At 39.8% G+C, this 27538-nt stretch overlaps 1 protein-coding gene and 1 long non-coding RNA gene across 4 annotated transcripts in view; one reads left to right on the top strand and one right to left on the bottom strand.

Moving 5' to 3' along the window:
• LOC132681412 (uncharacterized) overlaps window positions 1-7212 on the top strand; it is a 44885-nt gene extending 37673 nt beyond the window's left edge. For all 3 annotated transcript variants that reach the window (XR_009611050.2, XR_009611049.1, XR_009611051.2), the window contains 2 exons: window positions 6581-6628; window positions 6874-7212. This is a non-coding gene — a long non-coding RNA (uncharacterized LOC132681412). The remainder of the gene's footprint in view (window positions 1-6580; window positions 6629-6873) is intronic.
• KCTD16 (potassium channel tetramerization domain containing 16) overlaps window positions 1-23651 on the bottom strand; it is a 263762-nt gene extending 240111 nt beyond the window's left edge. Inside the window, exons 1-2 of the mRNA XM_060635840.2 lie at window positions 22672-23651; window positions 21124-22302 (exon numbers count right to left, since the gene is read on the bottom strand). Of these exons, the coding sequence (XP_060491823.1) occupies window positions 21124-21955 (832 nt within the window). The 5' untranslated portion in view covers window positions 21956-22302; window positions 22672-23651. The remainder of the gene's footprint in view (window positions 1-21123; window positions 22303-22671) is intronic.
• Between the last annotated feature and the right edge of the window lie 3887 nt (window positions 23652-27538).

Consider the following 27538-nt stretch of genomic DNA (forward strand, 5'->3'; position numbering starts at 1 on the left):
AGTAGCAATTTAGGATAACATGTAATTTGCATATGAATTTACCTATCAATCTATATCCCCACTAGAATATAAGCATCATGAGAGCAGTAACTATATTCATCCTGAATCCATTACTTAGAACATAACTGGTACTGAGTAGGTGCTCAGTAAATATTTATCTAAATACATGAATGAAGAGACTCAGTAAGCCAAATAGCTGAAAGGAAGAAATGTATGACAATGGTCCAAAAAAAGTATACCCCAGATCATAGATATCACAAAGTGTTCTGTAAGCACCAAACAACAGTGATGTGAATTTAACTAACATTATATTAACAACAAAAACAAAAAGAAGACACTGATAAAAATGTTTTGTGGTTCCTTGGTACCTACAAGTCTCCCCAGCATCCATGATAAAGTCCAGTAGTTTAGCATGTCATATAAGGCCCTTCACCATCTGCTCTATCTTAGCTCTCAAGACAGAGACTTTGTCTGCTCCCTGCCCTTAAGTTCCAACTATGAGGTTCAGAAAACAAGCCATATTCAACCTCATTTCCATGCCTTGGCATCTGTTGGCCCTTCTGCCTATATCGTTGTTCTTTATATTATCGGCCTGATAAGCTCCTCATTCTTTATGACTTTGCTCTTATTTTTTAAATAATTTTTTAAGTTTATTTTTATTATTTTGAGAGAGAGATAGAGAGCAAGTGGGGGGCGGGGGGAGCAGAGGGAGAGGGAAACAGAATCCCAAACTGGATCCATGCTATCAGCACAGAGCCTGATGCAGGGTCGAACTCACAAAACATGAGATCATGAGCTGAGCCAAAATCAAGAGTCAGACACTTAACCGACTGAGCCACCCATGTGCCCCTGTGACTTTGCTTTTAAAAAGCCCACTGGGTGGCTCATTCAGTTAAGTGTGTGATTCTTAGTCTCGGCTCAGGTCCTGATCTCATAGTTCATGAGTTCAAGCCCCATGTCCGGCTGCATGCTGACAGCTCAGAGCCTGCTTGGGATTCTTTCTCTCCCTTTCTCTCTGTCCCTCATTTACTCGTGTTCACTCTCTCTCTTTCTCAAAATAAATAAGTAAACATTAAAAAAAAAAAAAAAGGCCACCTCAGGGCCACCTGGGTGGCTCAGTAGGTTAAGCATCCAACTTTGGCTCAGGTCATGATTTCACAGCTTGTGGGTTCCACCCTGAGTCAGGCTCCAAGTTGTCATCTGTCATCTGGAGCCTGCTTGAAAATCTGTGTCTCCCTCTCTCTCTGCCCCTACCCCACTCTTACTCTCTCTCTTCTCTCTCTCTCTCTCTCTCTCTCTCTCTCTCTCTCTCTTTCTCTCTCTCTCTCAAAAATGAACATTAAATTAAAAGAAAAAAAAAGGGCCACCTCAGGGAAGACATCCTTGATCATTCCACACTGAATTGAATATTTCCTCTTCTACTTTCTTCCCAATACCTATATCCATTCTATATTATAAGTGTTCCATATATTCATACATAACATATCCCTTTAGTCATGTATAAAGACCTTGTTGCACAAATCAAAACATAGGCATCTTACATGATAGACATTCCCAAACAAGGACAGTATCTTTGAAATACAGTTCTCACACTGTATACCTTTTCTTTTAACTTGATTTTTTTCATTCCTAACTGAAAACTCACTCAACTGATTTAAATCCAATGATATCCACTTGAGGCTCTTTGCCTCTTTCAGTATGCCTAAAGATTTCCACCTTTGTCTCAATTATATTAAATTTATGAGATATATGCTTCATATCACCAATATCAGCACTTTTCATTTTCTACTCTCTACTCATTTTTTATAAGCTAATAAGGGCAAGATACAATAAAATAGTCAAATAATGATTCAAGTACTTTGTTACTGGCATGAATGATAATACAGCTGCAACTGAATTTTCAACTGCAATTTCATATAATTCCTTTCATCCTTGTGGCACTGTATATGGAACAGTGGGGCACACTGGTGTTTAGTAGGTGCTTAACAAATCCATGTTGGTGAATGACAGATTTGGTAGGCAAATGACACAAAGTATTTGAAAATTTTCAGCCCCTTTAGCCATGGCATAGAGGCAGAGAACATTCCATACCTAAGCCACCATGCACAGTGGGTAAGAGACATGAGTCTTACACACGAGATTCAAATCCCAATGCAAATGCCTCCTAGCACTGGAATCTTGGACTTAATAACCAACTCCAAGCCTCAATTTTTCTTCCTACAGTGAGGATAATAGGACTGTTATGAAATTGAAATAACATTATCCTTTGCTTTCAAGATGATCTTTGAATACTCCCAACTGCTCTCTTACAATAATCACATCTTCCACTCTCCCTCAGCCACGTGCTTTCATGGTCATGGCCAGAACTGAGTCCTTATCATTGCCTGACTCTCTGTAAGCCCAATTTCATGCATCACACCATCTCCTCCTGGTTTTCCAGCTCATTTTCTCCAATAGTAGATCCCAACAACCTTTTGATCCCACAGGGAATCAACCCATTTGATCTTACGCCTTTTCATTATCCTTTATCTCCATCATGTCCTCATTGAATATCTTACCTTATTGTATTATTAATAATTTTATTATTAATAATTAAATTGTTTTAATAACTCTCCTGCCTATATCTCCAACTCTTTTGCCCCCATTTTGCAAAACCTCACATCCAATGGTTAGGATCATATCTGGGCCTGCTCCCCACCTGCACCTATGCAGTTGGAGAAAAATATAAAACCATGTTGAATGATTTCACTTTAAATTCATGGCCACTTGGAGAGCGCCTGAGTGACTCAGTTGGTTAAGCGTCTGACTTTGGCTCAGGTCATGATCTCATGGTTCGTGGGTTGGAGCCCCACATCGGGCTCTGTGCTGACAGCTCAGAGCCTGGAGCCTGCTTCGGATTCTGTGTCTCCTTCTCTCTCTGCCCCTCTCTCATTTGCGCGTGCTCTCTCTCTCTCTCTCAAAAATAAATAAGCACTAAAAAAAAAAAAATTAAATTCATGGCCACTTGCTTCAAGTGAGTCCTTAATGCTCCCAGTGAGTAATACGTTCCTCTAGTTCATTCACTCCCCAGAGTCCTGGTTAACTATTTTATAGTGTATTTTCTCTCTTCAAACCTCAAATACTTCCTTCCCCATCCTCAGTCTTAAAGCTACTTATTTTACTGAACAAATAGAAATGACCCAAAGGAACATCAGTAAGTTCCCACCAAAGCACATCAACCATGTCTGTACCTATATGTTCTTTTACTATATAAATATATATAGTAATATATAATATAACATATATTATATTAATATATATTAATACATATATATTATTTTTGTACATGTATGTGTGTAGACATTTATTATTACTATATCTATTAATATTTATACACTCTATTACTCTGGATGAAGTGACAAGGTTCATAACAAAGGGATCAACTCTATGCCCTCAATCCCATTACTTTTTTACTTACCCAAGTATCTCACTCCAGCTATCTCTCCTTTCTCTTCTATATTGTCTCTTTTTCCCTAAAAACTGAATTCTTCCTATCAGCATACAAATATACTGTTTCTTCTACCATCTTTTAAAAAAATATTTTGATATCACTTTCTGTATTACTAATTTCTATATTTCACTCTATAGGAAGGATCTGTACTATATGGACAATCCAAGGTAATTTAGCAATTAAAAAGCATTCACAGTCTTTAGAGTCAGACAGACTTGACCAGAGTCTAAATCTTGATTTTATTACCCACTAGCTGCGAACCTGGGTAAGGATCTCCCTACATCCGAGTTTTGTCATCTGTAACATGGAAAAAATTAATCCTTACCCCCTAAGATTGTTCTGAAGAGAGAACATGGTAATATGTACAAACACTTATCACAGTCTTTGCTGTATGATTTGGACTCAGTCAGTGGCATATGTAATTAATGTTAGAAAAGAGCAAACAGTTAAATGGAGTAAAACAAAAGCTATAAGAGATGGGGAAGACCAAAGTTTAATATGCCCCCATTTCTAGGGTTCTAGGATTTTCATCAAGATTTGGAAGGTCAATTGGTTTTAAAACCAAGAATTGATGTTTCTTTTTAGTTTTTGGTTATAACCTTGCTGATACATAGGGCCAAGCTTCTAAGGTAATACAAAGTTTATTAGTATAAAATACTTAACCACAATTATATTATTTTTTAAAATGTTTATTTTGAGAGAGGAAGAGGGAGAATCCCAAGCAGGCTTCCCACTTAGTGCAGAGCCTGATGCGGGGCTCAATCCCACCAACCACGAGATCATGACCTAAGTGGAGATCAAGAGTCAAATACTTAACCGACTGAGCCACCCAGGTGCCCCTACAATTATATTCTTAAGTAACTTTCCCCAAATGAGTAACTAGGTGAGCTGCAGTATATATGACTTAAATTTTTTTAATGTTTTTATTTATTTTTGAGACAGGGAGAGACAGAGCATGAACAGGGGAGGGTCAGAGAGAGGGAGACACAGAATCTGAAACAGGCTCCAGGCTCTGAGCTGTCAGCACAGAGCCCAACGCGGGGCTCGAACTCACGGACCGCGAGATCATGACCTGAGCCAAAGTCGGCCGCTTAACCGACTGAGCCACCCAGGCGCCCCTCAGTATATATGATTTAAACAGAGTTTTGAGTTTGTCATAGGCTCATGTCCAAGTGTGCCTTTTCTCTGGGGACCAACAATGCCTGTCAAGGCATCTGGATTAATCTTGTTTATGACTACCTCACTCATCTCAGGTTTGACAGTGATTCTAGAATGAGAAACTGCTAATATGCCTTTGTGGGTTTTTTTACACTTAAAGATTTTATACATGTGTATATGTACTTTTTTGTGTGTGTGTGCTTAGGTATTTAGGAAGACAAGGATAAATTCTTCCTATTCCATTTCAAATGTTTTTGACATCTTTTTGTACTATGAAGTCTTGTGCCTCTTCATATTTGTGGTCCTAGGAAATCAAATTCTTAAAAATAATGCTGTGTAGGAGTCTCTGGGAGAAGAGATTGTGTCCCAGAAGTTCTGTGTGGGTAACTGAGGACAGATTCGCAGATTTCAGCCCAATCTGGTTTAATTTTTTTAAAGCAGTATCATGGGGGAAGTCGTGTTCCTAAGGCTTGAAATTTGAAAGGGAAAGAGAAAGGGCAATTATCCCTGTCCAGCACTTTCTGCCATCCCACCTCCTCCTGGAGGCTGGATGTGACTTCCTCACTCAATCTTGGGAGGTGGTTCCCTTGAAGAGCTACTTTTGGCCAGTCAAAAAAGATAGCACTTCCATCTGGTACCTCTGTGGTATGGCATGATGGTGAAGAGTGCCAGAACTGGGGTTGGGGCAACTGGGGATTTGATTCTGCTTGTCCCAGTTATTACATCCCACAGCAGCAACTTGGGTCTGAGAGGTAGAGGAATTAATGTTAAGCCTCATCACCCACCCCCTTTTTTTTTTCTTTAATGTTTATTTATTTTTGAGAGAGAGAGTTCAAGCAAGAGAGGGGCAGAGAGAGAGGGAGACACAGAATCTGAAGTAGGCTCCAGGCTCTGAGCTGTCAGCACAGAGCCTAACATGGGGCTCAAACTCATGAACCCTGTGATCCTGACCTGAGCAGAAGTCAGACCCTTAACCGACTGAGCCACCCATGTGCCCCACCCACCCTTGATCTCCATCAGTCTACCCCCACCCTATTCTTGTTATGAACAAATGAACTTCTCTGAAACTTAACACTACATGGTTTTCCTATACCGCAATTCTGACGCAGCCACTAACAGTGACCTTGAGGAATCTGAACCTCTCTGAGCCCCAGTTTCTTACTTTTAGGGTTTTCTAGGGGATTAAATGAGAAGCACTTGATGTGAACCTGATATAGAGTTCAATCAAGGATAGCTATGATTATTGTTAACATCTCTGAATTCAAATATACGTCACTGCATACCTGTATTTTCTTTCTTTCTTTCTTTCTCCTCAGGAGGACTTTAGCAGCAAATTAAGATAACAATTATTTGATTGCATTGCATCTGGTTGTTGGGAAGAAAACTTGTTTTCTTATAAAAGGAAGCAAATTACCAAGGCAAATCACAGACTATAAACAATATGAAAATATAGCTATGATAAAAAGAAAGTTTCCTGCTGTTTTTATACAGAAGAATATGGCTGGTGTGAGGTATTATTTCCAAACACCCTCAAAATAGAATTTTTGTTTACAATTAATTCTTCATGTCAGGATAGAAAGCACCATTTTACCCAGAGATTTTACCATAGCCCCTTAGGCTCAATGGAGAAAATATACATTATATTGATATAATAGAATAATATGCTAACCTTATGCTTTATTCACAATATAGAAAACAATTCCAAACTTACTAGGTAGGAAGCATATAAAGTTGGTTGTAAAAACTCTTTTCCAGGCTTTCTTTCAATAAGTCCCATCACTTGTGTTGTTACACAAAAATTTATAGTAGAAAATTACGGTAACTTCCTCTGTGACATATCAAAGATAAAGGCAAAATTAATTTATTTTTGCTCTTTACCTTTTCTAATAATTGCCTTTCTTCAGTTCATCCTTCATTTACATTTGTCCTCAGAATGAAACAGAAGTCAAATGAAAATGAAAGAAGTTAAAAAAGTACACGGTAAGAACCTGACCAAAAATGTAAAAAGACAATTTTTCAAAAGATGAAAATTACCATTTGTTTAGGGTGTCTGGATTATGGTTTTTCCAGAAGCTACACTGAGCCCTAGATTTCCTGGTGCTTCCCCAAGGGCCACCAAGAAAACAAGCAGAAAGGGGAAATGGAGAGGAGTGTCTTACAACCAGTTCTCACTTAAATCAAAATGACACCATTTTAAAAGATTCTGTGTGTTGGCTTCTACCTAGGACTTCATTTCAAGCCTGGAGATTCAAAGAGAGGAAACTGAAGCATGGAATCATAAGATCCCCCATTTCCAAGGATGCTCTGATTTTATAAATCAAGTTGGTACTCTCCCTGGCATGAAAGATACACTTCAAGCTCCTATCCAGCAAGACAGTTTATGGGGCTTCCAAAGGGGATTTGTTTTTGTCCATTTGGCCGGAATCTTCATACCATAAATCTATGATAATTACACAAGTGGGGATCAGAATATCCACCTCCCATATGTTGACTGTATGCTACTCAGCCTTATACAATAAGAATACTAATTTGTTGAAGTCCCATTAAAACTCATTTGCACATTTTGACTATTCGTATCTAAATGCCTTAAGAGTTTTTCCAAATGAGAAGATTTAATCTCTCTTCTCTTGGGTGTAGTTACCTTTTCTTAAGATATTCTCCTGATGTTCACTCAAGCTAAGATAAAATCTGCCTTCATTGCACACATCCATTCAAGCTATATAGCTTCTTCACAGGTGTCACATTATTTAGTACTTAGTGTCCTATGAAACAATGAAGTCCACTATTCCCATTACACAGCTGCAGTACCTGAGGGCTGGAGAGGCTAAAGAACTCATCAAAGCAAGTTTCCAATCTTGTCCACATCTGTTATCCAACCTCTCTGGGTTTACATTTGCTGCCTTCTTCTTTTACCTTCATTCACTTCTACTCTACTAGTCATGGATTATTTATGTACCACATGCACTATATTTATATCATCAGTTGCCTTCACCATGAGAGGGAACCCTACTATTATAATTTTACATGGTGGGGTAAAGTGGATAGAGGAAATACAACGTATTAAGTCCCTACACTGTGCTAGATGCTAAGGATACAAGAGAGCTCCTGCTATCATGAAGCTTACAGTCAAGTGAGACAGAGAGAGAAAGAGAGAATAAGTAAGTAAATCAAGCAGACAACTACACATGTGAACAGTGCTATGCTGGAAACACGGTGCTGAATAGAGAATGATGATATCTTCTGCTTCAGCTGGGATGGTAACAGAAAGCCTCTCCAAGGAAAACCCATTAAAGCCTGACTGAAGGATGAGCAGGACTCAGAAAGGCAAGGATTAGAAGGGAGGCAACACAAGTGTAGTGTCTTGAGGTGGCAAACAGACTGGCCTGCAGGAAGAACTGCCAAAAGGTCAGTGTTATGGAGCTCTGTGGATGGACAACTGTTTGTTTGTTTTTTCTTTTAAAGTTTTTTTTTTTTATTTTGAGAGAGAGAGAGAGAGAGAGAAAGAGCAGGGGAGGGGCAGAGACAGAGGGAGAGAGAAAGAATCAGAAGCAGGCTCCACATGGAGCCAGATGTGGAGCTCAAACTCACAGACCATGAGATCATGACCTGAGCTGAAATACAGAGTCAGATGCTTAACCAGCCGAGCCACCCAGGTGCCCCTGGACAAGTGTTTTCAGAGGGGGCGAAGTGGTGAGCATATTAAGGGAACTAGAAGAGCGTGTGTTATGGGATGTGTTTTTCCTTCCTTTAAGTTCATGAAGTGTGTGTAGTAATAGTCCAATGTGAAACCAGTGGGTAGCAGCTTAACTTTCTCTGTGATAGTGAGCAGGATCAGTCCTAATGAATCCATATTCCCTCAGTTTCTTCTTCTAGGTCCAAACACATCTGTTTGTAAGATGAATTAAAAGAGCCTAGAGATGGACATGGCTACCGAGGAGCCAAGCTAATAAGATGGTATGACCCTGGCTTAATCCTCACAACACTGTCAACAGAGAAGTTTCCTTGTTCCCCTTTTATAGATAAGTGCTCTGAGGTGTCAAGAGGGTAAGACATTTGCCCAAAGATGCCCTGCTAGAAAGTGACAGAACTAAGATTTTTATCTGGATAGATCTTAATGCTGACAGTTTTTCAACCACATACTCACAGTGTCTTATAGAATGCACCTGTGGTTAAAAGTAAATGTCAAGTTAAACTGGAAGCAAATTTCATTCACTTTATACTTCACATTTTCTTTATTTAAAAATGTAGTGTTATGAATTTATTCATTAATTCAGCAAATGCTTGTGATCACCTCCTATGTGTTCACACTGTGGTAGTTACTGAAATTGAGCCACGCATGAGATTGACAAAGTAAGTCAGCAATCCTGAGTTAAAGTTAAAATAATAATGATGGCATTTATCATTACAAAAAGACACTGTAGACATAATTATAAAGTACCTTTAAAGTCAATTGCTAGTCCTCTGAGGCTATCATCTGGCTTTGGATTTTGCACATACACTTTTGTAAGACAAAGGGTTGAATGGAAAAGAGAATTGAAGAGTGTTTTTATGATAGTGGTTCCTGGACTGACTAAAATCACTCACACAGTGATCTCTGGAAAAAATCTAATGAGACTTTTCTGATGAGAACGGAAATGATTGCTGGTGATCTTAAGGTTCTGTGAAGCCATCCTAGGATGTAATTTTTATGACTCCATCAGCCAGCTAGTATCTTAAAGTCAACAAATGCATTAAAGATTTAAGCATTTTCTCCTCTTCAAGCATTAAAATAAGCCCTGGTTTAATTTCCTGACACTCCAAGTTCAGATTAGGAGCTCCTTCTCTATTTTCATATCAATCTACACTTCCCTATCACACTAGATCGAAATTGCCCATTTACTAGTCTACTCTCTCCCTAAACCATATGCTCTATGAAAGCATTGACCATATGCTTCTTATTTACAGGCAAATCCCTGGAACTGCATGAAGTCTCTGGTGCATAGTAGGTGTTCAATAAATATTTATGGAATAATTATAAGGGCCAATCATTGCAGAGATGTCTAAGACCCTAACATACACAAAAGCAAAGGGCATAGCAAGGTCACAGTGCTTGGCATTTACTCACATAGACAGAAGACAGAGAACAGAATTTTATATAAGTAACTTGGAGCTAGATCTAAATATGCCTATTAGTGAAGACCCTTCTGATGAATGGATGTCAAGATCTGTTAGAAAAAAAGATTATGGTTCACTATATGCCTTGTCTGTATGGAAGGATGCAGACGAAAGAAGGTTTGAAGGGCCGGAAGTTTCCAATCAATGAGGCTTGTGCACGTTGTGAATCACTTCCCTGGCACATTGTGGAAAAGTACTAGAAAATCATTAGCATAAGGACTTTGTGAATGAAGTTATCAATTTTTTTTTTGCCTACAGATATGATATTTTCTATCCATCTCAACTGGACAATCCTACCAAAACAAAAGTACTTGATATAAAACAGTCCCTTAGTAAGTGTGAAGCCATCAGATCTTTTCAAACAAATATTTTACATTATTGAGCATTCAATATGGGCCTTTATAATGTTGAAAGTATCACACATTATATCATTAGTCATTACTGCTCCATGCCACAGGGTTATCTTATCCAGAAAAGCCAAGCAAAACTGCTCATTTTCCAATGCATACTTTTCTTACACAAATCAAAATTGACAGTTTTCTATTTCATTGCAGCTTAGCAAGTTGTAAGGCTCCACACAGGTACCCCTCTATTTAAAGAAACAAAGATATTTCACCTCACTGGCTACAAAGCAAATTAATGAGAACTGAATCCTATTTTCCATTTTCATTCCAGTGCAAATTTGCAAGCACAATGCCCACAGGAAAGTTTTTCCACCTGACATAACTGAATACTTATGCTGTAAGACAATGAGCCATGATTCCCAAACAGTGTTTGTTGTGCTTTGTATCATAGGCCAGCTCTCCTTGTGATTAGGGGGTTTTCAGAACTGTAACGCTTCCCCAGGTCTCAAGTCTCCCCGTGGTTTTAATTGTATGCTTCTTCAACTCTAACATCTGTACACCCCTTGCTCTTATCCCAGTCCCTAGAAAGTCTCTGCTGCTCCAGGATCCCCTTTACAGGAAAGTCACCATTACTAGAGCCCACCTCCCCTTTTCTCTATTTCACTGCCCAGTACTGTTGACCTGGACAGTCTACAATATTGTCTAAAACACAATATGCAACAACCTCAAGGCATCTATTTTTGTTTTAAGTTTATTTATTTATTTTTGAGAAAGAGAGCAGGGGAGAGGGAGGGAGAGAATCCCAAGCAGGTTCCATACTCTCAGCACAGAGCCCCATACGGGGCTCAATTCTACGAACCATGAGATCATGACCTGAGCCGAAATCCAGAGACGGACGCTTAAATGACTGAGCCACCCTGGTGCCCCAAAACCCAAGGCATCTTATGTGAGCCATCAAGTTGTGTATAATGGGTTGCCTTCTATTTTCATCAATGGAAGTAATTCACAGTCGTTTTATATTAAATACACTCAGAATAAAAGATCAGTATAAATTGGGGTGGGAAAATGGTATGAATTTTCTACTTTGGAATGTGACTGATGAATGAAAGTGGAAAGTATCAATTTCTTCCCATGAGCAGGTCACACGGTTACAGCCCTGCATTAATGCTCCGATTTCTTTTTAATGCCACACAGCTCAGCTACTCAGTGTGGAGCGAAATGTCTGGTTTTCTTTTTTTGGAGCAATTTGAATGATCCTATTGTCAGCGGAATGCTCAATAACCATTTTCTGTCACCATGAAGGAGAATATTCTCTAGGTTGAGATTCATAAAAGGTTATTCTAATTCTGCAGTGACTGAATATATAATTTAAGTCGTATTCTTAAATTTCATTTCTGCCTCATATCAGCCTAGGTTCTGAAAAGCCACAAGTTGAAAACAAAGTGGAGGGAAAGGCACTATTAATGACTCCCATGATGGAATAGCCAGGGGAAGAAAAGAGTTACTAGAATTTGAAGGCTTTTGGGGTATTTCCTTTTATACATATTCAGATTCAAGTAAAATGCACAGTTTGAATCTCCTTTTTAAAAATATTTGTGGATGTGTTTGTTTGATTGTTTCAAAATGCATAGAATCAACATACTGGGCAAAGTGTCCAAGGGGAGTATCAGAAAGAATCAGGTGGTTTATTTAAAGAAAGCAACTGTGTCTCCTCCGTCCAGTATTTCTAGCCATCCTGGAATTACTAACACTTTCACAGCACTGACCGGGTGCCAGGCACTGTCATAAGCGCTTTATATATAGCAATCCATTCGATTCTATGAGTCAGGAACTGTCTTTACCTCCATTTTACAGGTGAGGAAAATGAAGCACAGAAGTAAAATAATTTGCCAGGGATCGCAATAGCTAGGGGTTCAACCTCCAGCAGTCTGGACCTCAAAACCGAGGCCCTTAATTACCATGTTCTGCTGCCTAGGAAGGCAGGGAGGAGGAAATGGAATACCTTAGTGGTAAGAGAATTAAGAAGACAACCTGTTGGTCTCATAACATTCTTTGCATTCTGGTACAGTTCTCTTCCTACTGGAGCTACTTTCTCTATTTTGAAGCACTTTTTTGAATCTCGAGTCCCTCCTAGGTTGTTCCTTAAACCATGGCCACACCCCACCTTCAATTTGCTCCTGCTTGGGTGAACCAACTAAAAGGAGACCACAGCCTTTGCTGCTGCTAAGTGTTTTTCTCAGTCCCTTTGAGCTAGCATCTCAGTGGGTGCAGGTGCTAAGAGCAAATCTTTTGGTAAGATTTCCAATTTGTATGTAAAGTGCTTATCTGAGTGCCCAAAGCACTTAGAGGAAGTTTGGAAATGCTGTTGTTATTATTTAAAGTATCATCACTCCATCGCTGTTCTTTAGTTGTTCTGTAAAGAGATAATGTAATGGTATATGCAAACAGTGGCATCAGGGACCATAATAGAACTCTGTAGGGGGCATCTATTTCTCATTCTTCTGAAAAATATTTGTGGAGGACCTACATTTAGTCCAGATACTGTGCCAGGTATTGTGACGAACATGACAGATACAATTCCTATCTTCATAAAGTTTACAGGTAATGTTAAAGACACCATTAAATAATCAATTATAATACAATATTATGTGTGCCACAGTAAAGGAGAATAAGGTCCTCGGGTCAAAGGTAAGGGATCCCCAATCCAGATACGATAGACTAGGAAAGACTTCCCAGAAAAGATAATCTCTAGATTGGGACCTGAAGATGTAGTTCATCAAAGCAGATGGAGGCAGAATTCCAGGCATAGAGAACATCACATACAAAACCAAGCAAGTATATAACAGCATTCAGGAACTTAAAGAAATCAAGTATAGCTGATATTAAAAATGCAAAGGGCAGGATGGCAACAGAAGATTCTGAGGAAGGAAACAATGGTCATTTCATAAAGAGATGTGATTCCTGGTAAGGAGTTTGCATTTAACTTATAAGAGCAGTTGTAAGGCAATGAAGAACTTTAAGCAGGAATGACATGGTCAAACTCACATTTCAGAAATCTCACCATTTTTGCAGCAGGGAGAAGAGATTCAAAGGGGATTACACTGAATTTGAGGTAGGGAGGAAAATTTAAGTTTCTTTGTAGTAGTCTAGAAAAGTGTTGGGAGAGGTGATCAAGGGGACATAGCCACTGGTTGACACATGAGCTGGACCCAGGCAAATTAGAAGCTCCTCCACCCCTCCCCTGTCCTTGGAATGTGCTTTCTGCTGGCCTTCCCTGCTCCCAGAAGGTGCTCCAAGGACACAGGCTTGAGGTAGTGATATGGTGTTGAGACCATCTGGATGGTTTATGTCACTGAATCCCATTAAGGCCTCTTTATAAACTTTTAAGATTTGGTAGATGGATGCAGAAATCTATTCATTTTGGGGAGCCTGGGTGGCTCAGTCGAGTAAGCATCTGACTCTTGATTTCTGCTAAGGTCATGATATCACGATGTGTGAGATCTAGCCCCATATCAGGCTCCCCATGTCAGCCCCATAACAGTGTTTCATCTCACTCGGAAGCTCCCAGGTTTAAGAAGCAACAAAAAGCAGTGCTGGTGGTCTGGACCAGGGTAGCATCGGTGGTGATAGAAAGAAATGGATGGACTTGAGCGAGATGAAGAAGAACCAATGGGACTTGCCATATGCTGAGAAGAAGGAAGAGTCAGGGATGCCACCCAGGCTTCATTCTCCCCTGGGAGAATGAGTAACTAATGATGCCAATTACTATGATAAGGAACACAAGAAGAGAACAGGTTTGGGGGAATACAAATGATGAGTTCAAGTGGAGTTCAATACAGTTGAAAGAATCCAGGAATATAAAATGTGAATAGCCAGGAGAGGAACTTTCTCACCCAAAATGATTCCTCTTCCCAGTCTATGGGACCCACTGTACATCTCAGTAAGCTCATTGCACCCATGATATTAGCCCATTTTAATGATAAAAACAATAATGGAATATTAAATAGTTCTTAAATTACTAGAAAGAAAAATAAGGGTTTCTTTTACTGCCTTCTAAAGCAAATTAAAAATTAAAAGTGGACTTGCCTTGGGTGAAATAAAGGGGATTAAGAGTATACTTATTGGGGCGCCTGGGTGGCGCAGTCGGTTAAGCGTCCGACTTCAGCCAGGTCACGATCTCACGGTCCGTGAGTTCGAGCCCCGCGTCAGGCTCTGGGCTGATGGCTCAGAGCCTGGAGCCTGTTTCCGATTCTGTGTCTCCCTCTCTCTCTGTCCCTCCCCCGTTCATGCTCTGTCTCTCTCTGTCCCAAAAATAAATAAACGTTGGAAAAAAAAAAAAAAAAAAAAAAAAAAAAAGAGTATACTTATTATGATGAGCACTGAGTAATGTATTAAACTGTTGAATCATTACGTTGTAAACTTGAAACTAATGTAATACTGTATGTTAATTACACTTCAATAATTTAAAAAATGGACTTGCCATCATTTATTAAGATTTCTTGATGGAAATACTGAACTTGAATCTGAATTCTAGTCTCTAGAAACTAGAATCTAGAGTCCAGATCTAATGAATTCACAGAAAATGTAAGGTTCAGGAAAAAAAAAGTTTTAATGAAATCACAAAGATCATATAGATGTATAAGTAAAACCAGAATGCTGGATATTGAACATGGCAAGTAATTTGCTTTCTTCAAACAAACAGAAAGGAAGGGAAGGAGGGAGGGAAGAAGGAACTAGGAAGGAAGGAAGGAAGGAAGGAAGGAAGGGAGGGAAGAAGGGAGGAAGGGAGGAAGGGAGGAAGGGGAGATTAAAAGAGATTTAAGGGGTACCTGGGTGGCTTAGTCATTTAAGCTTCTGACTCTTAATTTTGGCTCAGGTCATGATCTCAGGTCATGAGATCAAGCCCCACATCGGTGGGGCTGGAGCCTGCTTAAGATTCTCTTTATCTCCCTCTCTCTCACTTTCTCACTCTCACGCTCTCTCTCTCTCAAAAAAAAAAATATATATTTAATATATACATTTTGCTACTTTGTTGCATATGGTTTAAATACAGGTTTTTTTTTTAATTTTGAATGAAAAAAGAAGTAGCAAAGACAATAGACCTTATCTGAATCTTGACTCAAGAAGCCAACTTTAAAAAATATTGTAACAGAATTAAAGAAGTGTTAACATCAATTAGATATTAGATGATATTAAAGAATTACTAATTTTATCTGTGATAACAGTATTGTGTTATATTTTATTTTCATTTTATTTTAGAAACATACAGTATTGTATTTGTGGATGAATGAAATGATTGATGTCTGAAATTTACTTCAAAATAACGCAGTGCAGACAGAAGGGAAAGTAGGTATGAATATCTATAATACAAGATTGCTCTTGTAATGTTAATTGTAATTATTGGAACTTGGTGTCTACATTTGGATGCATCTGAAAATTTCTGTGTGAAGTTTTTTTAACTGACTTGCCAAGAAATACAGCATTTGAGGAAAGCCATAGCAAAGAACAAAGAACAAGAACAATAGTTATGATGCAGAAACTGAGCGTCCATGTGTCCATTTCTGAAGAACTTTCTTCTGTATATTGGATGCATACTCTCTCCATTATTCATGTTGGAGGTGTTCCAAATGGCACATTCTCAGCTATTTCCATTTCTAATTTCTTTGATACAATGTTAACCTCATTAGGCTGTCAGGAACATATTTGGTCTTCTCTTTCCATTTACATATATATATATATATATATATATATATATATATATATATATATTATAAATATATATAATAAATATTTATCTATTTATAAATATTATATTTATATATAAATATATAAAATAAATATAATATTTATAAATATACATATAATATATACATATTTTTTAACATGTTGAGACACTACTTAAGGGCAGTCTCAGAGACCTCCCCATTCTGCCCACATACCGACACTTCTTTTGCTGCCAAATTCATTCAGTGATGCTACAGACCTAGGAAGAAGGTACCTGAATTTGCACAAGGGGCTGGGCTCAAGTGACATATCTTGTTTGGCATGAAAGTGAAAATAGTGTAAGAAAATATTTTACTAGCATGCTTATATCACTGTTATATTGAAACCAATGCTCAGAGCACAGCACCTTAAAGAGATTTTTAAAAATTACATCCATACACCTACCCTTTGCCATCACTATTACCATTCCATATCTGCCCACACATGGGTCAACTTTGACTTCATGATAAAGCCTTATATTTAAATTGTGCTATATTTTTAAGTTATACATTAAAAAGCCTCATGCCTTAAGAGCACTCTCTTCAAGATGCAAAGTCACCTGATCTACAACTATCAAAGGGTTTCTTGTGTACCAAAACCCCTGAGAAAAGTAACACCTTACCCTAGAAGTATTCTAAATACATGGCAGAAGAGAATTTTTACTGACAATGGAGAGAAATAACTTGAAAGCAGGAATGACTAAAACAGGACCAAAAGAGAGTATCTAAGCTGGAGAAGACAGTGAAACAACACAGAAAGAGGAGAGGTAGGTGGTAGTAAAGACCAATCCTTCACAGTTTTGACTACATTGCTCTGTCACTTCGTTTTGAACGTGACAACATCATATCTCTCTGGGCAATAGAACAAAAGTTATCATTGGTATCTTTTGAGTAACCAGTAGAAAAAGAGCTAGAATAATTTCAGGATAGATGCATTGCTACCTGTTAAGAATAAACCCTCTTACTGAAGCTTTCCAAAGTCAATGTTGGGTAAATTATTCACGGTGGCCACAACCACATATGTCTTCCCAATACAAGGTCATACAGTTGAATTCTGAGTAATCACTTTCTGATTGACTTTTCTCCAATACCCGTCTCAGTCAACAGCCCTAAAGTTCTATGTGCTGTGAAAATTTTACAAAAGGAAAGCTCATTTAAAGTGGAATCCAGATCCCAGAATGGAAAGCTCTCACACCTAAACACTTGTCATCAATTGCAGACCCAACAGGAAGAGATGGACCTTGCAAGTCCATACTGTTTTACTATCCTGCAGAGGAAAGAAACGTTTTCTACTCTCCCTGGCAAAAGCCCCAGCCAATAAGAGATTGTCACAAATTAGCCAATGACAAGCCATTATACTGAGAACCCCTAGTTTACTCCAATGGGTTTTTTGTTTGTAACGGCCCTTCTCAAATGCCCACCCCCACCCCTCTCTTCTATAAAAGATAATTTTTCTTCTTTGTTCTTGAGTTTGCCTATGGTTTTGCCATAGCTTGCTTGTCCTGAATTGCAATTCTCTGTTATTCCTGAATAAACCCATTGTTGCTGGTAAAATAACTGCCAGCTTCATTTTTAAGATTAACAGTACATAAAGCCATTTAGAGAGTTTTGTGGAAACGACCCTTTAAATTTAAGGAAAAAAAGTAAAGAGATGAAAGATTAAAACACACTGACAAGCAGCAATTTGTTGAAAAGGTGATGAGTTGATGTCTCTACTATAATTCACAGACCTCAGAGTGAACGTTTTTGAAGTAGCATCCTATGAATTAAACTCCCTACTTGTCATGTTATCAGTTTTATTAGAGGCAAATTCCTTTGAATTTGAGTGTTTCAGGCATTTATCTGAAGGAACTCACTCATGAGTAGGATTTTAAAAATTGTTTATAGTTCTCTCCAACCGACAACAATCTTCTGACTCTTGGGCATTGGAAGATGGCCTAACTAAAAGGTTCATTTATTTTTCTGCACCTGTGATTTCATTTCTAAGTGGTGTGAAGAGCTCCTGAATCTCTGGTTCAAAATCAGGACTTTTCTTTTCCAAATTACTGAGCTCCCATTACATTTACAGGTGAGTCAAAAAGGCATTCTCTGTGTTATTGCCTTCTATGTAATGCTTGAAGAGAAAAGAGAGGTAATTATTTACCTAGTGGGGTGGGAGAGAAGGAAAGCTACCTTATCACTGTTTTAAAACAAAGGACATATCTATAATGCTTTGTGAGGGAATCCTAGCTAGACATTTCTTTTCTGTGCTCTTACATCAATCATACTTTCCTAGTTGGGGATAAATGAATCATAATCCATAGCATCTCACGTATCATATTTTGGTGTGTAAGCAATGTAGACAAACACATTTCTTACCACCCTCTTCAACACATACAAACACCTATTGACTTTAATTGTTCATAGTTCTCCATTAACTGAACACTCAGTCTACCTGATGTTGACCATCAATTCTAGGTCTACATTAAGATTAAATAAGACAAGAATCTAACCTGTTAATAATTGACAGGGAGATTTTGGTCTTTCAATTTCCCCTTGGAAAACTTGTAAGAAAATAGGGCAAACAGGGAAAGAAAGGGTTCTCCCCCATGACTGTCAGCCAACATATGTAATGTATTCATTTCTCACTGTTCACTTTTTATTGTGTTATGGAACCAGGAAGAATGACTTTGTATTATCCCTGGGTTATTAGAAGTGTCTGATTGTTTGGAGTTAATTCTTTGGATCTAAGGAGTTTGTGTATACAATACAATTTTTTTAAAACCCAGGAGCATGTTGAGTTTCTCTCAAAGAGCATCTTTTTTTGTTTGCTGTTTGGCTGATTGATTTTTTTGGGTTTTTTTAAGGATGTGGAGGTGCTCCTGGGGACACATGCTGCCCCTTTCAGTCTCTCAGGTGGTGGTTCCAAGTGCTCTGCTCACACAGGGCACACCAGAGCTACGTGCTGGGCAGTGCTAGGCAGGGCTAAGCAGCACTAGGCAGGGCTGGGCAGGGCTAATGCTGGATGAAGAGCATCTTTGCATAGTCAACTTCCTGCTTTAGAGCACCTCCCATAGTTTCAGCCCATTAACCCAAGCACAACAGCTTGATGAATTAATGCTTATATAGGCACAGTTGGCAGCTTCTAATTAAATAATTATGGTTAAGTGTCTGCACAGAAGCTGTTATGCACCCTAGAAAGCCAGCTGTCAGTTTTATTGGTCCTAAGACAGAGGAAGAGTTAATACTTAGCTCTGGATGTTACATACAAAGGGAAGTATATCATATATGATATATACGCTGTGCAATATGAAGTTGCATTGTGCTTGTGCTAGCCTGTCCATTAGTGATGAAGAGCAAACTGCTCCTCAGCAACCTCTCAGAAACCCAACAAAGAAGGAAGCAATTATATGATCAGCAGAGCAGAACCTGTTCAGAGCAATTTACAGAGGACATAGTGTTAGACGGATGAGTCTTTGATGAACACCCAAATGTCACTGAGCTAGCAGGCAAATACATTTCTGGGTTTTGTTTAGATGAGCAAGTGATAGAAATCTAATGTGGTCTTTTTTGAGATGGTTATGGTGGGTGTGTTTTCATTTACTTGCCTAAAGCTTCCTAAGATGCTGTTTTCAAATATTAGAAATTGGAGAACAAAGTAAATATCACAAACCTAGATTTGAACTCTTTCTAAGATGCATTTTTCCAAAAAGTTAGGAAGAGATATTTGTTCTATAGAATTACGGATAATGTCAGATTCCTTTATAGAAGGCTGAAAAGCTAGAGTCTTATCTCAACACCCATGGGGTGGTATCTGGTGACTAAGCTCCATCATAGAGGAAGATATAGATTATAGATAAAGGCCATTGATAGGTTTGTTGGACCAAATAATGCTTGTTATTACACATCAATATGTTTTTGAACTGATAGCTGATTTCATTTTTCTCCACAGGCTGTCCTTTCCACACAATCCGTGTGTCCTCACTTCTAAAAATCAAATGTGCCATAACCCAGCACAGAACAACTCAGCTTGCCACTAGCCTCTTTAACCAGGGTTCCCAGAACCATCTCCACATGAATAAACACAACTGTGGGCAAAAATCAGTCCAGGACATTCAGTCATACTTTTATGTTTAAAAAAGAAATAGACATTTTAATCCCCCAAATTTATGGATTTACCTTAAAATAAGAGGAAACTGAATTTTAAAGTGGAAACATTTCTTATGGAATTCTCTTCACCCAACCCCCAGGCCTTGTTAAAAATCAACTGTTAAATCAAGCACTAAACTTTACAGACTGATTTACTGTTCACCCTCCAGAGATCAAGGCTTAAAGTTTATTTAGAACAATGCCATTTCATAAAACAAAGCAATCTGTACCTTATGTCATCATTTAAGCAAATGGACTGACCTCTAAGTGCTTATTTAAAATGCTTCAGAACAACTGCTTCCATTCCTTTTACCCCCTCCCATTTCCTTTGATGTCAGTAATTCTATCATCTCAGCTGTCTGGAGATACTTGCTTGTGATTGACAATTCTCAAAGATCTAGTTCCTTTTAGACGGATCTTAGACAAAGTTCAGTACAATGAAGTCTGCAGCGCAACTCAAGTCTCAGTACAAAATGCTAAAGAATCAGATAGATTTGTAAAGCCTATAACAGCAAGTTTCAGACTTGGTGGGGCAGATAGGGGGTCTTTTTATCAGCCTATACTGCCATCTATCTAAGCAAGACCACATCATTTGGTATTAAATCCATTTGTGTTTTCAAAACCCCTAAAGGAAAGCAAGTCTCCAGCAACTGGCTTTACAGATCCCAAAGTTCCGATAAAAGAATGGACAGCACCACCACATTCACTCTGAGTCTGCCAGTCTCCTGTGGACCAACAGCCAAGTTCTAACCATCATCTTATCCTCACAACTCGATATCTGGCAAACAGACATACATGTCTGCTTTCATTCCCCATATCACCTAAACCAGTATTATTTGCATCTTGTGATTTCTGAGGCCTCTGAATATTCTGTGATGTCATTGATAAAACAGATGAGAATTGCTTAGATAGACATGAGACCCAAATTATAGCCTCTAGTATTCTAGCTATACCTCAGGAGTTTAAAAACAAAAACAGACAAACAAAACCCAGAGTATTCCTTAGACACTGACTGAACGTGCAAACAACAAACATCTGTAGAGAGAATTGATACAGATGAAAAATAGAAAGAACCCTTTGTACTTACGGTAGAAGACATACTCAGTGTAGCTTGACCAGATCTTGTCATCTGTATATTGGTTGACAAAAGATGCTGTCACTGAGGAGTTACAGGCCACCATGTGGAATCCACACTCTGACAACATATCAAAAGCCCTTTCCAGATGCTTGAATTTGAGATAAAATCTGGAGGTGTATCTTTCTGGGGCTCGGTCAGGGTCTCTGCTCTCATTCAAAGTTTCTCCAAAGACTTCTTTTGCCAAAGAAATCCTTCCACAAACCAAAATCCGAGGAACTCTACGAAACTTGGCATCTGCCTGCCCCTCTCTGCCCATGGTGCAGGACCCCCTGTAGCCCACAGTAATGAAGCCCCACTTGCGGTCTGCAGGGAGCACTGAGGAAGGAGGGCAGATTCTCGTGTCGCTTCCTTGGGAGGCATCTTCAAAGTCACTATGGCAGAATTCGTCCGGGCTTTGCTTGATCTCATCAGGGGTCAGGAGTTTGACCAAGTCTGGGAGCTGGAAATACTCAGCTTCCCTTTTCAGTCTTCCCCTTTCTGGAAAGTGATCAGGCAGGACCACCTGCCTGTCCCTGAGATAGTCCAGAATATAACGGAACAAGAATCCATCTCTGTCAATGAAAAACCTTCCTTTGGAGTCCTTGGCTAGATCGTTAGCCGTGTCTCTCTTTGGGGAAAACATTTTCCACAGGAAGGAATGAGGGATGCTTATTAATGTGGAATGGCGGGTGAAATAAACTTGACCGCCAACATTCAGCTCCACGACCTCAGGGAAGGAGTTGGGAACTGCAGCCCCTTGTTCTCGAGGATAATAACGACTACAGTTTCCACTCAAAGCCATTGTCCCTGTCTTCTTTTGCTTCTCCTATTTTGATTTGAAGGCGCAATCCAATGGAGTCACAGCCTTATCCTTTGCATCAACTTGTCAAAGAGGGAGAAGGATGTTAACTTCTTAAAAATGACCTTCTCTCTTACCCCAGTTTTTTCCCCAAGCAAGCAAAATTTAGAAGAGTCCACAGGTGAAGTGATGCTGCAAAAGTAGTTTAAACCCTGGCTGGTGGTGAGCTATTACTTCATAGAATATAATCAACTCATCTCCATCCGATCTGCCCCAAGCTCAGATGTGGAGCATCTGCCCCAAGCTCAGTAGGCAAGGCAGGCCAAGTCCCCAGTTACTCAGAGGTCCGTCTGAAGGAAAAGAGAGAAAATTATTTCCTCAAACCCAGCATGAGTCAGAAAAAGAGACACCGCTGGAGAGAGGAGAGGGAGGGAGAGGGAGGGAGGGAATAAGAGAGGGAGGAAGGGAGGGAGGGAGGGAGAGATTATTTGACATAAGCAGCCCTGGAACTACTGATTTCAGCCATTCAACTAAATCATGGCTTCTCACAAGCTATTTTGTGTCTACATGTTTATTCATATGCCTCTGTCCCCAGCAATCATCATTAAAAATCTTTCTATTTGTATTTCTGCCTTAAAAAGGGATACAAGATTTTCAACTTCTAAAAGGGGATTTTTCCTCCCTGCTGATCAGGAAAAGCAAGAAGTCTCAGAACTTACCTTAGTGCTGAAAACCCAGCTCCTGTGAAGAAATACCCATTTGCAAAGCAGTCAGAATCCACAGCCACCATCTGGAGCTTGTCAAATCCCGAAGAGGTAAAGGATAGAGGTATCAATGAAAAGTGCAGGAGAGATGTGCTCTTAGAAAATAATATTTTTATATATATATAAATATTTATATAAATGTATATCCGTATGTATGTATATAGGTATGTATTCACTCCCAATCCCAAGTTGAAACAAGTCACAAAAAAGTTAAAGCGTGATGAGAGGTGGTTGGGTTGAAGAAGCGAGGCAGAGAAAAATATCCAGACAAAGCTTCTCCAGTGGGGGGGGGGGGGGGGGGGAAAGGTGGGGGAGAACCTTTAGAAAGAATCCTTAAAACAAAAGAAGAGTTGCAAAAGGTACTGGGACTTAGAAGCCTTTCAGAAAGCCCAGAAACAGAAAGACAGATATGCCTTGCTGGGGTCCCAGGTAGCCACCCCACCTGCCAGGCAAGGGCAAAGGGACTCCCATGTTCGCAGGCAGGTGGGAGGCGCTGGGAACCGCCGCGAGCCGCTCGGCCCGGCCGCCGAAGCGCTGAGGGGCCGCGGGGGGCTCAAGCTCAGGCTTCTCCGGCTGGCGGCGGAGCTGGGTGGTTCCACAGTTCCCAGTGCAGTTCGGATGCTGTTGTTTCAGCAGTGCAGGCAAGATACCATCCAGGGAAATGACTATTACATCATCTTAAAGGAATAGGGCTTGGAGAAAGCGGAGGAAGCTCCGAGTCACGTCGTCCTCGGTGACAGGTCGCCAGGACTGCACGGGGACGCTGCGCACTGGCCACAGCACGCGACTCCCGAGCTCCAGGCTTGGGGCGGGGACAGGGGGACGCGGCGCCGCAGCGCCGCCGCGCAACCACTTCCCTGGGCGTCCTGTCCGCGAGTCTGGAGTTTGCAAGGGCCTTCGCTTTTCCTTTTCTTCCCGCCTTTACACCTCCACCGCCACCACCATTCCCCAGAAATAAGCCCCCCAACCCAGCGGTGACATAAACACAAGTGATTATGCATTTGGAAATCCACAAACAAATCTGCACATGCACTGAATTTTTGCTGAAGGACAAATTTCCCCTCTAAAAGCTTTTTTTTTTTTAAAGAAAAAAAACACACCAAATGAACCCCAATAATCAAGGTACAAAGTGGCTTTTCTTTAAAATCAAAGGGGATTAAACCATGTCCTCATTCAGATGCCCTCTTTTTTTCCCTCTTCTCCATCCCTCTCCCCCCCCCCCACACACACCTGCCCAGCATGAATAAATAAATACAATCTCTCTGGAATTATCCATGCTCTTTCCAAAGCATGCATGAGGCGCTGATACCCTCAGAAAGCCCACAGTTTACATCAGTAAGTCATTATCTTCGCTTACCTGATAGAAATTGTTACCTGCAACCTTTTTCTGGGGCTGTTTCTTTACTAAGCATCTCTTCGGACGTCCCCAGCCCGCTCCCAACTCATCCCAAGAGGACTTCAGGGGAAGACACTCCCGGCTAAGAGACATTTTACTCAGGTCCCAGAGGGCTTCCTTAAGTGCATCATTATAGTTTCAGGAAGGCATTTCCAGGGCAACCTAATCCACTAACAAAGTGCTTCCAGTCGATCCCGCCAGTCAATAATGGCCCAGCCAACAGCTTACAGTAAGTCGGCCATTTCTCCTTTAAAATGCCAGTGTCTTAGGACTTACACTCTTAATCAGAATATAGCATTTCATCTATGAATAATATATGTGAGGCAAACTCCATCCCAAATAATTGCTACTTTAAAAAAATGAAAACCAAAAATGGAGATAAAAGTATGAATTAGATACATTTTAAGGGATCATGTGTTATTGCCAACTCTTGCCCTGAGAAGTAGCTTAAAGATAGACTCAACAGCAGGATAAATTAATTTCTAGTTTAACAATCTGTTCTTTCAATAAGTATCAGGTTACTGAACACATTCAGAGTGTTAGCTAACACTCCAACACCTGATTATATTTGACTTTTTTCCTTTTCCTTTAATGTATTAACCTGTTCTGGCCTCAATCATTGGGATTTTAATGCTGGACCAATCAAGGAAATGTTTATTATTTGGTGCAATTGTATCGCCATCTAGTGTCTATAAACTATCAGTGCAGATCTGTAATTGACCACTTAACCTGAGCCAAAAGTTAGATTTTTTTATTTTAAAGTTTTTGTATTGGTTTAAGTATTATTAGACACACACTATTCACCGTGATGACAGAATAAAAAGTTAGCTGCCAACAGAACAAGGAAAGAAATGAGTCTGAGTCTATGCTCACTAAGTACTGGGTTTGTCCTAGTTAAAAATAAGCAAATGCTTCATTTTATTTCTAACAGAATAGGCAATACACCATAACAACAACTTTGGAGATTGGGTATTAAAATATTCTGGGGACAGTTGGGCAGGAAGTGGGGAACAGGAATGAGAAAAACCATAGCCTTTTAAAGCTTAAAGGAACTTGAGGGGTGCCTGGGTGGCTCAGTCGGTTGGGCGTCCAGCTTCGGCTCAGGTCGTGATCTCATGGTTTGTGGGTTTGAGCCCCGCGTTGGGCTCTGTACTGACAGCTCGGAGCCTGGAGCCTGCTTCCAATTCTGTGCCTCCTCCTCTCTCTGCCCCTCCTGTGCTCATGCTCTGTCTCTCTGTCTCTCCATAATAAATAAACATTTAAAAAAAATTAAATCTCAAAAGAACTTGAGAAATAGGAATTACTATCTCAGAGATACGGAATCTGAGGACCAGAGAGGGAAAGAACTTCCACAAGGTCACACAGCTGTAGAGTAGGGGGCGGGGAGGAAGGGTTAGACCACTGCCAATTCAGTACGACCAGTGTCCTTTTTTTAAGTGCACGTATTCTAGAATAGGGATAGAGTGGAAGCAAATAAAGGAAACAAGAATTTCAAGGCTACCCATTTGGGAAAAAAAATGGCAGGTCATTTTAAAGAGTTTTCAATATTCAGTTAAATTGCAAGTCCAAAAGATCTTACCATTTAAATAAGAGGATTCTGATTTTAAAAATTGAGGAGTTTTGTTCATTTGTCTGGGTTTCAAAGGTTAGGCTATTTTTGAGACAAGTAGTTCTTAACCTCTTTTGGATAATGGACTGGCTGGAGAATCTTAAGAAATCTAGAAAATAAATAAACAAGACTAAAAGTTTGCATTCAATGTCAGGGGCAGAGCCTCTCAGAAAGGTCCAAATAAAAAGAGGAACCAGGGAGCAATGTGGGCAGAGACTTACATTCCCAAAACTCCTTGAATTTTGACAGTGAACCTTCTTTTTGAAATGAGATTACATACACACTCACACAGACACACTCTGAGGATTGAAAAAATAAAACATTCACCAGATAACCTTCACCTCATGACCCATATTGGACCACATCACCTGAGATGCACTCTGAATTCATATTGTTTAATAAATACTGTAAGTGTCCTGTGCTTTGCACAGTTGTATTGCTTTATACTTTGGGGCTCAAAATGTTAATTTATGATGTTAAACTGTTAGAAATACATGACTGTTTTGTTAACCCTCTTTAGGTATATTTACTTTTTAATCTACCTAGAGCCTCCAGAAATCAACAGTGCTTGGGTATCTCTCTCATCTTTTGAGAGGTCAGGGATTTGGTTCCAGATTGGCCTGAAGCCTATTCACCTGGGGTCTGCAGATCCTGGGTTAGCATCTTCTGATGAATACATTTTCTTGTTCCTTTAGGCTAGGGATGCAAACAAATGAGAAGTGAGATTAAGGAGATAACAGGCTTGAAGGAAACAAAGCAATACACCATATAGAGAGATTTAAATAGTGCTGGAGTAAGCGCCTGTGTCTCAGGGAGGCTGTCAGTGAGCCCAGCTGCTTGGTGCCTTAACAAGAGGCAAGAAGCCAAGTCTAGGCTGTAAGCGTATATCTGTCCTCCGTGTCAGCAGATAACACAGCTAGTGTTATTGTTCTCTTCTGGCAGCTCTCCCCTGAAACACTGTGGGATGCCACACTCGGCCCAAAGACCGAACACACAGCAACAGATTTCTCTTAGGGGAAGAGTAAGAAAGAATGTTTCATCCTGTTCTTTGTAATATTCAAGACTCTAGCACATCAAGATACACTATGGGTAAATTGAGGAGTTGATAAAATGTGTCTTAGCCTGTTTCCTGTTCCCTACCTTCACACACCCCCGTAGCTGAATGTTGAAGAGTATATTCTCAAAAGGACAATTTTAATCTTGGAATAATGTGTTCACTTCCCACATCCTTACCTTCTAACACATCCTTAAGTTTCTTCTCCCCTCAAGCAGAGATCAGTTTTATGCTGACTGTCTTTGCTACCAGGGAGGGAATGATCTCATAAACGTATACTGAAATGCTGTGCACTCATTGTGTAACGTGCCCCAAAGACTCCTGCATTATCACCATCATTATAATAGCTACTGGTTACAGAGTGCCAACCACCAAGAACTCACAACAGACATCATCCCTCTTCCAGCTCTGCCTGATGGCTGTGGGACATCGGACAAGAGGCTCAGTGTCTCGGAGCCAGGGTACAATGAAGATAAGAAGACCCACCTCCCCGGTGTGTTGTGCAGATGAAATACTATGATGCATGTAAGACCCCCCGCACACTCTCTGGCCCTAGGCGTGTGCTTACTAAATACCAGTAGTGCCCCTGGTAGTGGCAGAAGCAACTGCATTTGTTGTTGTTAGACTCAAGTTGAGGCATAAATAAGTTACAAAAGATGCCCAAAGATTGAAATTCAGTTCTACTTCCAAAATCTTTGTTCTTCTCACGATGCAGGTGTAGGTAAGGATCATTGTTTGTTACACACATGTGTATTAATAATGA

Source organism: Panthera onca, chromosome A1 (assembly GCF_046562875.1).
Source record: "Panthera onca isolate mPanOnc1 chromosome A1, mPanOnc1 haplotype 2, whole genome shotgun sequence".
NCBI classification, from domain to species: Eukaryota; Metazoa; Chordata; class Mammalia; order Carnivora; family Felidae; genus Panthera; species Panthera onca.